Source organism: Oryx dammah, unplaced genomic scaffold, assembly GCF_014754425.2.
Source record: "Oryx dammah isolate SB20612 unplaced genomic scaffold, SCBI_Odam_1.1 HiC_scaffold_3, whole genome shotgun sequence".
Taxonomy (NCBI): domain Eukaryota; kingdom Metazoa; phylum Chordata; class Mammalia; order Artiodactyla; family Bovidae; genus Oryx; species Oryx dammah.
The window spans coordinates 82609431-82624205 of record NW_024070187.1 but is presented as its reverse complement, the minus strand read 5'-3'; the positions used below and the strand labels follow the sequence as shown (position 1 = coordinate 82624205).

The following is a 14775-nucleotide window of genomic DNA, read 5'->3' as shown; positions in this document are numbered from 1 at the left end:
ATTCAACATCTGTCCAGTTTACAGAAGCTGCACAAGCAAAGTTATCCCTCAGATTGTTTGTCTACAGAGCCTCCCATGTTCTTTTACATCATTTCTCTCTCCATTTCCAGATCACATTCCTCTAGAACTAATCTATAATTCTATTTAAGGAACTATCCTCTCATCTACTGTAATATCCAGATCTTCTCTTAATTGAGTATTATATTAGAAAACAGCTAACAATTGTTTCCAATGGCTTATTTCTAAAGCTGTATTCTAAAAACATATGATAAAACTTAACCCTCTTCCCTCCTAAGGGGGGAAAAGTGTATTCCCTAGTGCTGAACCTTCAGGAGGAATCAGTCAGAGGCTGGTGAAGGAAGCTTCTCGACAGAGGAGATCCTACAAATACCATCTTTTAGGGTGTCTGACTCTGGCTTTATCTTTATCCCTACATGAAAGATCTTTTTAATCATACTTCTGAAAACCCTCACCAATTACAGCTGCAATTCCTTTATTCCTATGAAATAAGTGATTATTATTTCTTGGAAGACTGACAGAAATCTTGAAGGGCATGGCCTTTATCTAGATTCAAATTCTGGTTCAGTTGTGTGAACTCTTTGAGTCTCATTTCTTCATCTATATAATGTCAATGGTAATGCCTTTCTTCACAGTGCTGTTATGAATTAATGTTTGAAAAATCCGTAGTACAGTGTCTGTAACATGTAAACACTCAGTAAATTATAGCTGTTTTTTTTTTTAATTTTTTTTTTTTTACTGCTTTTTAAAATGCATTGTTTTAACTTAGTTTCTGTCAGTCTCAGCTTCTTCGCTTGTAAAACATGGAAAATACTGTCTCGGTTTGTATTGTGCTTGAAGGAAGATTTTGTCAAACACTCAACACCCACAAATGTACCGCATAAGTTGGGATAGCAATTGTTGCTGTTAATAATAACCATCATAGCATCATCACCATCATCATTATCATCCCTGGTAAAGTTGTGGGAGGAAAAGCAGCAAAAGTTAAGAGCCTCTTGGCACTTTTAACTAGTAAGACCAAGTTCTAAGGCCAAAAATGGCTTCAGCAATACGTGAACTGTGAACTCCCTGATGTTCAAGCTGGTTTTAGAAAAGGCAGAGGAACCAGAGATCAAATTGCCAACATTTGCTGGGTCATCAAAAAAGCAAGAGAGTTCCAGAAAAACATCTATTTCTGCTTTATTGACTATGCCAAAGCCTTTGACTGTGTGGATCACAATAAATTGTGGAAAATTCTGAAAGAGATGGGAATACCAGACCACCTAACCTGCCTCTTGAGAAATCTGTATGCAGGTCAAGAAGCAACAGTTAGAACTGGACATGGAACAATAGACTGGTTCCAAATAGGCAAAGGAGTTCGTCAAGGCTGTATATTGTCACCCTGCTCATTTAACTTCTATGCAGAGTACATCATGAGAAACGCTGGACTGGAAGAAACACAAGCTGGGATCAAGATTGCAGGGAGAAATATCAATAACCTCAGATATGCGGATGACTCCACCCTTACGGCAGAAAGTGAAGAGGAGCTAAAAAGCCTCTTGATGAAAATGAAAGAGGAGAGCAAAAAAGTTGGCTTAAAACTCAGCATTCAGAAAACGAAGATCATGGCATCTGGTCCCATCACTTTATGGGAAATAGATGGGGAAACAGTGGAAACAATGTCAGACTTTTATTTTTGGGGGGCTCCAAAATCACTGCAGATGGTGACTGCAGCCATGAATTTAAAAGATGCTTACTCCTTGACCAACCTAGATAGTATATCCAAAAGCAGAGACATTACTTTGCCAACTAAGGTCTGTCTAGTCAAGGCTATGGTTTTTCCTGTGGTCATGTATGGATGTGAGAGTTGGACTGTGAAGAAGGCTGAGCACCGAAGAATTGATGCTTTTGAACTGTGGTGTTGGAGAAGACTCTTGAGAGTCCCTTGGACTGCAAGGAGATCCAACCAGTCCATTCTGAAGGAGATCAACCCTTGGATTTCTTTGGAAGGAATGATGCTAAAGCTGAAACTCCAGTACTTTGGCCACATCATGAGAAGAGTTGACTCATTGGAAAAGACTCTGATGCTGGGAGGGATTGGGGGCAGGAGGAGAAGGGGACGACCGAGGATGAGATGGCTGGACGGCATCACTGACTTGATGGACGTGAGTCTGAGTGAACTCCGGGAGATGGTGATGAACAGGGAGGCCTGGCGTGCTGCAATTCATGGGGTCACAGAGAGTCGGACACGACTGAGGGACTGAACTGAACTGAAGTCACTTGAGTTTTTACTTATTTCAGAACTGTGCTTTGCTTGCATATTTTGTTTTTCCAAAGGAATAAAGGGATAGGAAGAAAAAAAAAAAACTAGATAGTTAAATTTACTCTACTGAGGTGTCCTGATTTTAACCTCATAAAAGCAGTAACTGTGTTTTAAAAAAGAATGTGTGGCCTTAAGTGTGGCTATAAAATCTTAGCTTCTGACCCAAAATTTTGCAGAGGAATGAATTTGGGGTAAATATTTTCTATTGCTTTCTTGCTAATGGCTTCCAAAAGAGTTTATACTTCTGACTTGCCATGTACTCATAACAATTCTGAGAAAACAAAACCAAATTGTGACGCTTGTAAGAATAGCTTTATGTCTTATGAATTCACACATCACTGGGCTGAGTGAAGGTGGATGATATCTTATGTCAAGAGAGGAGTCATCTCATAAGTTACCACTGAATGACTTTTGTTTCTTCCTGAGAACTATAATCTTTCCCCCCACAGTTGACTTATTAAGAGATGGAGATAATTTTACTTTCAAGTATGGCTTTGTAAACCAACTTGTCCTTTTCAGCTAGCGTTTTATCAGACACAGGGGTCCAAACTTGCATGGCTGAAAGAACATTTCTCCTACAACCTGCAAGAGAGTGAATTGGTTTTGTGGGTAACACAGGTGCTTCCTAATAGTCTAGATTTCAGCCAAAGTCTTTACATTAAGAGCTACAATCTAACAGACCTAACTTCTACTGCTCTCTATTATTGCTATATTTAAAATTAGATGACCTGTTAAACAAGATATTAAATCCAGGCATCCTAAAAGACTTATTTTGAGACATTAGAGAACACATATAATAATCCTTTACATCATAGATATATCTGGCTCTTAAGGAATACTTGTGCAAAAACAGTTAAAATTTTTCCTAGGCACTTTCATCAAGTATAAACTATTCCCAAAGCCTGAATACCACATACTGACTCTTACGTTAAAATACTCTGCTTTGACTATTCTACCTTACTCCTTGCTTTCTAGGTAGCAACTTTTCTTGAGAGTGGAGAGAAAGTCAGTTTTATGAAATGTTCTTATGACCATCAGCTATATAAGCATGAATTTCTGTATGAATTTAAATTACAAGTATGTTTACTAAAATTAAACTTAGGTAATTTTGATATGAACTCATTTTCCAGACTTTTTCTAATGAGGTTAAATGTAACTTAAATATAATATGAATGAAAACTGTCACATTTAATCCATATCCTAAGAATAGAAACTCATTGCATTCGGTCACAACCCATATTTACAACAGAAAGCTCTGTTCTTTCTCATAGCTCACTCATATGGAAAATGCAAATTGAAAGTTGGACTAATTTAGACCACACTAAAAAAGATCTTGCTACAGTCTTTGAAGAGCCATTAGATCTCAGGATTTTGTTCCTTTCATGCAGAATGGCAGCACAGGGTTCATATGTAAATGAATCAAACACTCAACCTAACCAAGAGTATGAAAGAAAAAAATTATTCACTTATGTGATCTAATTTAACTTTCAAATAGTTAGATTATATTTCTCTTTTAAAAAATCTGTGAGATAAAGTTTTTTTCTAAGTAAGAATTATTTTTTTCGAATTTTTAATATTTTATTTAGAAAACCTTAAGATGACTCAGAATAAAATCCAACAATAAATATGCAGTACTGTATTAAAAATTTATAAAATATTATTGAAGAGCATTAAAGATGAGTTAAATATTGACCTACAAGAGGACAAGATCTCCAAGTAACAATATGGACTAATCCAAAATTATGTCCTCAGGGTAAACATGAAGCTGTAGGTTGGTGAGTATTATACATCATTTCTTTAAAACTTAAAAACATAAAACAATGCTGTGTGATAATTGAGGGACAAACACATGGAGAAAGAGAGAGTAACTCAGAGTGTGCACCTTCGAAGGACTGGTTGGGGGTGGGGAGTGCATTTGGAGAGAGGTGGACAGATATGATGGAGTGTTTGACTGGTCACAACTAGGATTTGAAATATTTCAGTCACAGCTTCAGATTCGATGCTAACAATTCTAAGCTCTATGCCAAGTTCATGAACTGCTGGAGAAGGGCCAGGACCTGCCTCTACTTTCTCCCACACCCCCAACCTGAGAGTTGGCTCCTAGGTAAGAGTGGCTCCATCCAGTCACTGGCTTGATCAGATGCTACACAGGTAAGAGACAGTCTCAAGAGCCACCACGCCATGGACCTGGGTTCAGCTTTGTGACTTAGGGCATCCCTTAAACCAAAGATTTTGTTCACTGCTGTATCCTCAGTATCTAGAGTATCACTTGGCTTACAGTTGCTCAATATTTCTTGAAATGAGTGAGTGAATGAATAATAGAACTATATCCAGGACCAAAGTAATTTGTTCACTGTTCTTCCCTACCACAAATACTAGTTTTGACTAGCATTGTTTATATAACATTCCCTCCCTATTCTTGTGTTCAAATGTTTATCCCCAATGAAGCACACAGCAGATGCAGATCTGAACTTGTATGACTGCTTTCTAAAGTGATAATCATGTTTTTAACAATTCCATACATTTTTAAATTAAACATACTCTATCTCCTGTCGGATGGTGATGGAGTAATTTCTGCTGTCACTGCCAGGCCTCAGGATCATATTTCCCATGGAAGGGTTCTTCTCGAGCATCTCAGTTGCTTCTTTCCGGGACACTGAGTAAAAACATCTACAGAGGTGAGATTAAAAAAATTGTTTTTAACTGATGAAGATCATTACTTGTAAAGATGCTACTAAAATAACTCTTAAGAACTACATTTATTAACTTTTATTACCATTTCCAGTTTTATTATTACAGTTAATGTGATATAATTACTATTATTACAAGCCTGTGCCACTGGGAGTATGTGGATATAATACTTAAGGCACTGCTTCCTTCATTCCTCCAAAGCCTTTATTTTTAAACAATGAAGACCTGAAGAGTTATCTACTGATCAGTATATATTTACCATTACCAATTGAAAGTCTAAGATAATATATTTCCAGTTTCAGTTTATAATAAGCTCTTAGATAAATAATAATTGTTGGTGTTTTCTTTACAGGGATACAAAATATATATATAGTATAGCATAGGAAGTGTACTATACTGCTACGTCTGCTGAGGACAGCCTGGATGGGAGGGGAGTCTGAGGGAGAATGAATACATGTATATGTATGGCTGAGTCCCTTTGCTGTCGACCTAAAACTATCACAACGTTGTTAATCAGCTGTACACCAATACAAAATTCAAAGTTATAAAAAGAAAAAAAATATATATATATACACATATAGTTTGTTTTGTTGTATGATCTCTTTTAAATAACATACTTAAGGGTTTGTCTGAATTCACTTCTTTGGTATAATATGGGTTTTAATGGCCTTGGTAGCATTTTTATGTGTAAAATTTTGTAGAAAGCACTTCAGTTCTTTTGGACTTATAGTAAATATTGTAGTCACTGAAAAGTCTGGTTTTTCAACAGAAAAAAAATTTAACTCATAAGCAACACACCAAGATATTGAAAAAGTGTTTCTGAGAGGTGGGACAAGGAGTGAGTTTAATCTTCTTTTTATTTATCTGTAATAAACATGTATTATTTGTTTCATTGAGCAAAAGAAAAAGCAGTCTATGTGACTTTTAACCTATTAATCCTGGTTTCAGCTAAGAGAATGGCTAGCAGTTTTCAGTGGTTGTAGTACAGTTGGAATACATGTCAGAACCTGATGTCAAAGATGGTACCAGGACAGGTTTCATTGACAAGAAAACCTAAACTCCAGAGTTCACAGCCTTAGTCACACTTTCAACAATATAAGAAGTTAAAAAACTAATGTAGACTGTTACTGATGTTAGGATGTTCTGTGCCTTTTCATCTCCAATAACACTTTGCCCATTTCACATGGTGTCTTCCTCAAAGTACAAGCTCAAGACTAGTCACTGATTGACCCATTGAGGAAAACGTTCAGGTAGCTTGAATCTTTGGTCCAATTTCCTGATAGAAACTCAGTCAATCATAGAGTTTCATGGTGAAAAAACATCTTTTCCTTCCTTCTACATAGAATTTTTATTTAGGTTTGTTCTTTGGAAAAAAAAAATCTAGTCTAAAGGTGTGGGTGGAAGGGGATTTCCTCTGTGGTAAGAAACTTAGTTCAAGTCTGCATTTTGTTGATACAACATAGAAGAGGAAATGTGGCTTGAACTCAAGAGCTCAGAGATATACTGTATATCCATAGGACAGTTATTGTTCCTGGTTTAATGAGTCCAATGACTAGCTGTCCTTGATAACTAGAAACTTTTAACAACCTAATAAGTAAACTGGAGTTCATGGTGCACTTACGCTGGCATAGGGTTCAGTACATCCTCATAATCTTCAAATGGTTGCTTCCCTTTTTCTGGAGATGAGCTTGGTGTCCGCTCTGTCTCAATCCTCCTTTTCTTTTCTTTCTCTAGGACTTCATGCAGTCTAATTACTTGCCCAGGAAGGAGTGGCACATGTAGGGGAACTGACAGCTGAAACCAATTAAAGCAGTAGGCAAACAAGAAAGGCAGCCAAGTAACTAACTGGTTTTAGCAATGATGAGCCTATTCTAGTCCTAAGAAGCCTCAGTTACCTAACAGAGATGGAAGGAGAGGATCATGAATAGAGGATCTTAGTGTCTTAGAACCGCCTCTAAACCAACTAGTTTGTTCTTCCAAGAAACATTCCTTTTGGTCTGGTCCAAACCAAAGTGTACCTGGCACTACAAGCTGATTCAAGTAACAACAAACCTCTCATTTTTTTTATTCTGAGCTCACTGGATCTCACTGCCAGGGATGTCCCAGAGCACCTGCAAGTTGCCCAGCTGTCTCAAAGGTAACCTGGAAAGGTAACCCCAAAGGTAACCCCAGCCATATGGCAAATGGGGTTGAGAGAAATATTTGTTAAATGACTGAGAATCAGCAATTAGAGATCCATATTTTTGATGTATTTGTGTTTATATTTTGAATTTTCACTCACACATTAGAATTATGATACTGCTCTACCTACTAAGGTTTTTTAATAACTTGTTTTTAATAGCTTTTCTAGAATGTGTTTGGATTGAGTCATCTATATTCACCTTAGCTATATTCATACCCCTGATTTAGGCTTCGTTATGACCAGCTATGTACTCTTGGAAGTTATCATCTAAATGATAGAATGTTTTTCTTTATGTGAAACTACCTAGCCTAAATAATCAGCTGTGTCTGATTATCATTTTGAGCTCCAGAGTAGAGTACACACTTTCCAGGGTGTGTATAAGAAAGTTCTTTGGAGTGTGGGAAGAAAACACTAGAACTTCATTTTCTGTTTACACATTATCTAATGAATCTTAAAGAGTATTCTTCTGAATAACTAAATATCAGTAAGGCATTCCCTTCTATATCAATCCAGAAAAAAAAAATAGAATGAGGAAAAACTGATGAAATGGCTGTCCCTTATTAATTGACTGTTATGCCCCAAGCATCATGCTATTGTAAATCCTCACAGCAATGCTACAAGATAGACATTGCTATTCCTACTTTACAAATTAAAGAAAAAAAAAAGGGCTCAGAAAGATTAAATAACTAGTCCAGGGTCACATAGCTAGAAAGTTTGAGGAGCCAGGATTCAAACTCCAGTTTAATTCAAAAGCAATGTCTCTGCACTTCCAACTATAGACTATGTTCCTGAAACTTTTACTAAAGTTGCCCTAACGACAGTATGGTATGAATGTATACACAGAGTGACCTGGGAACATTGTGCACAACTGGTGGCTCAGTGGTAAAGAATCCGCTTGCAATACAGGAGGAGATGTAGGTTTGATCCCTGGATTGGGAAGACCTGGAGGAGGAAATGGCAACCCACTCCAGGATTCTTGCTTGGAAAATCCCATAGACAGAAGAGCCTGGAGAGCTACAGTCCACAGGGTCACAAGAGTCAGACATGACTTAGCAACTAAACCACTACCATAGAGCACAACATTTGAGGCAAACTGTCACCTTTTGAAAGTTCACATGAATTTTATTTTAATTCTGCACATTTTAATTAAAAAACAATGCTTTTTATCCTTCCAGTCCAGTCCAGTTCAGTCTCTCAGTTGTGTCCGACTCTTGGCAACCCCATGAATCACAGCACATCAGGCCTCCCTGTCCATCACCAGCTCCCAGAGTTCACTCAGACTCAGGTCCATCGAGTCAGTGATGCCATCCAGCCATCTCATCCTCTGTTGTCCCCTTCTCCTCCTGCCCCCAATCCCTCCCAGCATCAGAGTCTTTTCCAATGAGTCAACTCTTCGCCTTTTTATCCTTACCCCAGGGGAAAAACTAAAAAAAAAAAACATTTTGTGCCAAAACATCAAATATAGTATTCTAGGAAAAATGTAACCCAAGTTTTTTCCTAGTAGTTTTAGTGTATTCCTTGATGCCTAACCACATACCTTTGGGATATTGTACTCCAGTATAAGAAGTGCCAGACCACACACACAATAGTGACTTTCTACAACAGAGGGAAGGAATGCAGTTCCCCAAAGAGTTTCTCCCCCACTCAAGTCAATACTCCTTTTACATCTCTAACAATCCTACTCTTCTAGCTTTCTGTGACTTTCCTATGTGGTAGTTGAACCTCCAACTTTTGTTTGTTTTTGGCTGAAAGTGCAGTGCTTATTTCATGTGAAGAAACTAACTTTGGATAAAGTCTGTCTTTATCTGACCCTAACAAACATGGGAAGTTTTCACGTCCACTAAGAGTGTTAGAAAACATGGTGCCCTTAAGGGAATTGGTTTTCAAATACCTCATATTTCTTAGTGATTTATTTAAAATAATGGTATTTATCTTGCTGCAACAGTTGACTATAACTGTTCGTAGGTAGATCTTACTGTTTGTCTCAGATAAGATGCCACAGAGTTGAACAGATAAGCTTCCCTTTGTCTTAAGACTCACTAAAAAAATGTTGAAAGGTCACTTTTCATTTTGATAGTCTGTCCCTGTCATCAGTTCAGTTCAGTTCAGTCGCTCAGTCGTGTTCGACTCTTTGCGAGCCCATGAATCGCAGCACGCCAGGCCTCCCTGTCCATCACCAACTCCCGGAGTCCACTCAGACTCACGTCCATCGAGTCAATGATGCCATCCAGCCATCTCATCCTCTGTCGTCCCCTTCTCCTCCTGCCCCCAATCCCTCCCAGCATCAGAGTCTTTTCCAGTGAGTCAACTCTTCGCATGAGGTGGCCAAAGTACTGGAGTTTCGGCTTTAGCATCATTCCTTCCAAAGAAATCTCTATAATATTGTCTATGTTATTCATAAAATCTGGGGCTTCCCAGTGGTAAAGAATCTGCCTGACAATGCAGGAGACAACAGAGACATGGGTTCCATCTCTAGATTGGGAAGACCCCCTGGAATAGGAAATGGCACCCCACTCTAGTATTCTTGCCTGGAAAATTCCATGAACAAAGGAACCTGGCAGGCTACAGTCCACAGGGCTGCAAAAAGTCAGATGTAGCTGAGCAACTGAGCACAGCACGTAAATAAAATCCATCTCTGCATATAAATATGTATTAAATGAATAAAAAGGAGATGGAAAATATTTTAGAAGATGCCATTTTGCTCTGAATATCAGAATATACAAAGGACCACTGTGTCCAGAGGATAAAACTGAAAAGTAGATCTCCCTGACCACCTGTTATTCACCAGCTAGAATCATTGCCCTGTTGATTTTCTTCATAAAGGTTATCACAATTTTAAATTTTCTTGTTTGTTTTCTTGCTTATTTTCTCCTTTTCATTCACCCACTAAAAATAAAAAGTTCATGAGTAAGTGTAAAGGTTTATATCTGTACTTTTCAATTACTATAACATCAATCCCTTCAGTCATCATGGCTCATAGTAAGTGTTCAGTCAGTAAGTATTTGTTGAATGAGCACGTCAATCAAAAATGTCCTTCCTACCTCTGTTACTGTAAGAATGAAGCCTCTCCATTCTTCCCCACTTTCTGTATTCTCTGTCTAAAGATGAAGACAAAAACAGTTAAGGACAAAGAGGGAAAGACATGAACAACTATGAACACTAATACTTTTGTTAACTTAGAATAACTTTAGAATTTCACATGACTGTTTTATAAGACCCCAAATATGTAAGCCCTCAAAACCGAGCAAGATTGACAAAATGCATAGTCTTCTATTGAAGCACAAGGTTTTAAAAAGTCAAGTATTTTTTAAACCACTTAAAATCAGTTAAGCAATAATTCAATTTCCTTTTTGCTTAGAACCATTATTGTGTATTTGTTATGAAATATTTCCATACCATTTTCTTTTGTCAGAAGACAGAAATACATAGCTTTAATTTGCTTGCTTATTAAACAAGTAAAATTGCACATATTTATTTAATTTGAAAAATGTCAGTGTTAGCACACTTATTTCTGCAGTTGTCAGTTCACAGTTACTCCCCCTATTGATATTTAACACTGATTGGCTTTAAGTTTGAGGCAACCAAGTAGTAAGTTACCTTAAAAGCTTCCAGTTCTTAGCTCTAAATATTACTGATACAGCCAACATTTATTAAGTGCTTATTATTAAGTGTCAGCTACTGTTCTAAGCATTTCAGCTATATTAACTGATTTAGTCATGGCAATTGTGCAAAAAATGACTTTAAAAAAATTTTTCATTTTACAGATTTATTCATTTAACAGATACTCATTGAGTGTCTTTAAGTACTAGGCACTTTTATATCCTAGTTTACACCCAAGACTAAAACAAAACTCCTTATTGTCAGAAAGTTTAGGTTCTAGTAAGGAATAAATACTAAACATAATTGTGAGTAAATGTTTTAACTTCAAGTGGAAATAAATAAGAAAATAAAAAGTAGAGCAAGACTAAGAGAGATCGGGAACGCCATTAGTGGTGAGGGGAGAGGGAAAACAGCAGCAATTTTAATAAAGTGGTCCAGGTAGGCCTCAGTAAGAGGGTTACATCTGAGTTAAGACTTACTTCTGGATGAAGAAACCAAGGCAATAAAGAGGTTAAGTAAGTTGCCTATAATTACACACTAACAAATGAAACAGCCAGAGTTCAAATCTGGGCATCTGACTCCAAGGTTACACTCTAAATGCCACATCAGAATTATCCAGGGAGCTTGCTTAAAACGCAGATTCAGAGGCTTGGGAATGGGACCTCACATTTCCTGAGTACAAGTGATTTCTGGTACACTGAAGCTAAAGGACCAGCGCTTTGAAGATTAAATCCAACTACATTTTATTCAATTGCAAGTTAATTCTCCATGTTGCAGTTGTCGGTTGACTTTTCACTGGCTCACTTTCAATGTCAATTCAAGAATAAAAACCTTTTCCTATATAGGTACTGGTATACAGTGGTAAGTTTAACAAACATCTCTGCCTGTGTAGAGTTTAGAGTTTTACAAGATTAAGTCCATATTTCACAAATTGAGTATATATAACAATTCTCATTCATTTTTCTAATGGTTCTTTATAGCTTTTGTTTTCTGATCCAGTATCCAATCCAGAATCACACTTTGCATTTAGTTGTTCTGACTTCATAGTCTCCATAAATGTGAACAGGTGTCCAGTATTTCTTTGGCTTTTCTTTACACTGGTATTCTTGATTAACATAGGCCATTTGCCTAGCAGAATGTCAATTTTGTGAAATATGAGTTTGTCTACTTCAGTGGTTCCAAACATATATCATGTTGGACATGTCCTAGAATCCTCTGGGAACTCAGTGAATGCTGAGTTCTTAGATGCCAATTCAAGAACAACTTTCTAAAAACACCAGGTGAGATGGATTTCTGACTTTGCCAGAGGACAGAAGTATATGGTTTCAGTGTGCCTGTATACTAAACAGGGAATGTGCTCTTTCAAATCCTTATTTAGAAAACTGTGGTTCTTGGCAAAAGACAAGAAATGTTAACAAAATATAGGACTCGATGTTCCTCACATAATTCCTCTTTAATTCCTTTTAACATTTTGAAGTGGTGAATGCTATTTATAACTATAACTTGTTTTAGACTAATTTCTCACTCACCTTCAATTGTACGTCCTCTTTTGGCAAAACAAGGGTAAATTTTACACAGTTCTTTTCAGTTGAATTCTGATCAGTAAGGCATGTAAGGTCTATTATATCTAACTTGTCAACGTACTGCAAAGATAAAGGGAAATCTGATTAAATTACTTCATAAATAATATATATTGATATTAATTCTAGCTGGAAGGAAAATAAATAATATCTTCATTTCAACTTATTTGTACTTGCTATGGTATCCTGGCTTTCAGCTATGCGTGGCACCCCTTCCCAACCCAGAAGGCATTGGAAAATGTATTATGTGGTGGTGGACTCAACTGGCTCATACTTGAGAAAGCCAGTTGAGAAATTTTCAGGAATTTTGCAGGTGAATTGTTAAGCATAGCCATTATTAAAAATTAAATTATATAAACATAAAATTAAATAAGTCATATTAGCAACAAAGGTAATTAAAATTCAAAACTCCTGTTTTCCTAGTTATATTACTATCCAGTTGGCCAAAATGTTTGTTCAGGTTTTTCATGTTTACAGAAAAATGTGAAAGAACTTTTTTGGCCAACCCTAATATATAGCAGGAGAAGGCAATGGCACCCTACTCCAGTACCCTTGCCTGGGAAATCCCATGGACGGAGGAGCCTGGTAGGCTGCAGTCCATGGGGTCGTGAACAGTTGGACACGACTGAGCGACTTCACTTTCACTTTTCACTTTCATGCATTGGAGAAGGAAATGGCAACCCACTCCAATGTTCTTGCCTGGAGAATCCCAGGGACGGGGGAGCCTGTGGGCTGCCATCTATGGGGTCGCACAGAGTCGGACACAACTGAAGCGACACAGCAGCAGCAGCAGCAAAATATAGCATTCTCTGTACTCTTGTATTTATTTATATTTCTATGTAGTGAAAATGCTATAAACGTACTATGATGATGTGCTGATGAACCTTTCTTTCCAACCCCATGTACAGTTGAAATAATATCAATAGGGTGAAATTAGTCATGGTGGGAGTTTTTACACCATGAAAATTGGCAAACCTTACTGGTGGCTCAGCAGTAAAGAATCTGCCTGCAGTGCCAGAGATTCAGGTTCAATCCTGGGTTGGGAAGATCCCCTGGAGAAGGAAATGGCAGCCCACTATAGTATTCTTGCCTGGAAAATCCCATGGACAGAGGAAACTGGTGGGCTACAGTCCATGGTGTTTCAAAAGAGTCAGACATAACTGAGCGACTAAACAACAACAAATTAAGGTTTGATTTAGGTTTTATTTTGTTAATTGTCCAAGGGGCCCACAAACTTTTTCTACAAAGGCTAAATAGGATATGTTTTAGGCTTTGTGGTCCATATAGTTTTTGTTACAAATGCTTGTTTTTTTAAACAACACTTTAAAAATGTGAAAAGTATTCTTAGCTCATAGACTATACAAAAACAGGCCATAGGCTAAATTTAGCTCAAAGACCACAGTTTGCTGATCTAAACTTCAGAAAATGAAGGGGAAAATGTCAGTACTGCAGATGAAATTTTAAAGTTTGATGTTTCTCAAGCTTTTTCATTGTAAACAGAACAAAAAATGACAAAATATTCTTCCATAATTCTAAAATCATTATCTCACTCAACAAAGATGTTGCTCACATCATTGACAAATGGGTGATGTTCTTACATACATAATTATTGCTTTGCTTGCCTCCTACTCATTAATGTAAACAAAAACATTGGCCAACATTCGTGTCAAATATAATATTTAGTGACAATAAAAATATTAAGGAAACAGCAGATTGGAAAACAACTCCATTTGTCCAATCATAATTGAATAATAATTGGCTACAGATACAGGTTCAAAAAAATCAGTGAAAGTATTCTGTGAGAATTAATTGCCTATATGGAAGCTAGTAAAGTATGTATTTTACTTTTTTACTATGTATTACACATTCTCTGTATCGGTAATATCTAAAATAAATATATATGTTCATATATAATTTTTTCTGGAAAGCCATTGTTCAGCATTTACCAAATGCTACTGGTTCAGTTCAGTCACTCAGTTGTGTTAAGACTCTTTGCAACCCCATGGACTACAGCATGCCAGGCTTCCCTGTCCTTCACTGTCTTCCAGAGTTTTCTCAAACTCATGTCCACTGAATCAGTAATGCCACTGAACCGTCTCATCCTTTGTCACTCCCTTCTCTCCCTGCCCTCAATCTTTCCCAGTATCAGGATCTTTTCCAATGAGTCACTGTTTGCATCAGGTGGCCAAAGTGTAGGAGCTTCAGCTTCAGCATCAGTCTTCAAATGAATATTCAGGATTGACATGCTGCTGGTTATAAGGATCCTATTAAGACATTTCTATCTTATTCTAGTATAATAAAAACATTCCTTCTGAGCAGTTGGTCTATGTGGTCTGGTCTGAATGCAGCTGACCAGACGTGCTCTGCAATGTCTGAAAGATTACTACCATCTCTAATGTTAT

The 14775-nt window shown here is 37.2% G+C and overlaps 1 protein-coding gene across 1 annotated transcript in view; it reads right to left on the bottom strand.

Moving 5' to 3' along the window:
* The window catches only part of STAP1 (signal transducing adaptor family member 1), a 28643-nt gene that overhangs the window by 2765 nt on the left and 11103 nt on the right, over positions 1 to 14775 (bottom strand). The window contains exons 3-6 of the mRNA XM_040238294.1: positions 12323 to 12436; positions 10235 to 10291; positions 6633 to 6805; positions 4862 to 4990 (exon numbers count right to left, since the gene is read on the bottom strand). Of these exons, the coding sequence (XP_040094228.1) occupies positions 4862 to 4990; positions 6633 to 6805; positions 10235 to 10291; positions 12323 to 12436 (473 nt within the window). The remainder of the gene's footprint in view (positions 1 to 4861; positions 4991 to 6632; positions 6806 to 10234; positions 10292 to 12322; positions 12437 to 14775) is intronic.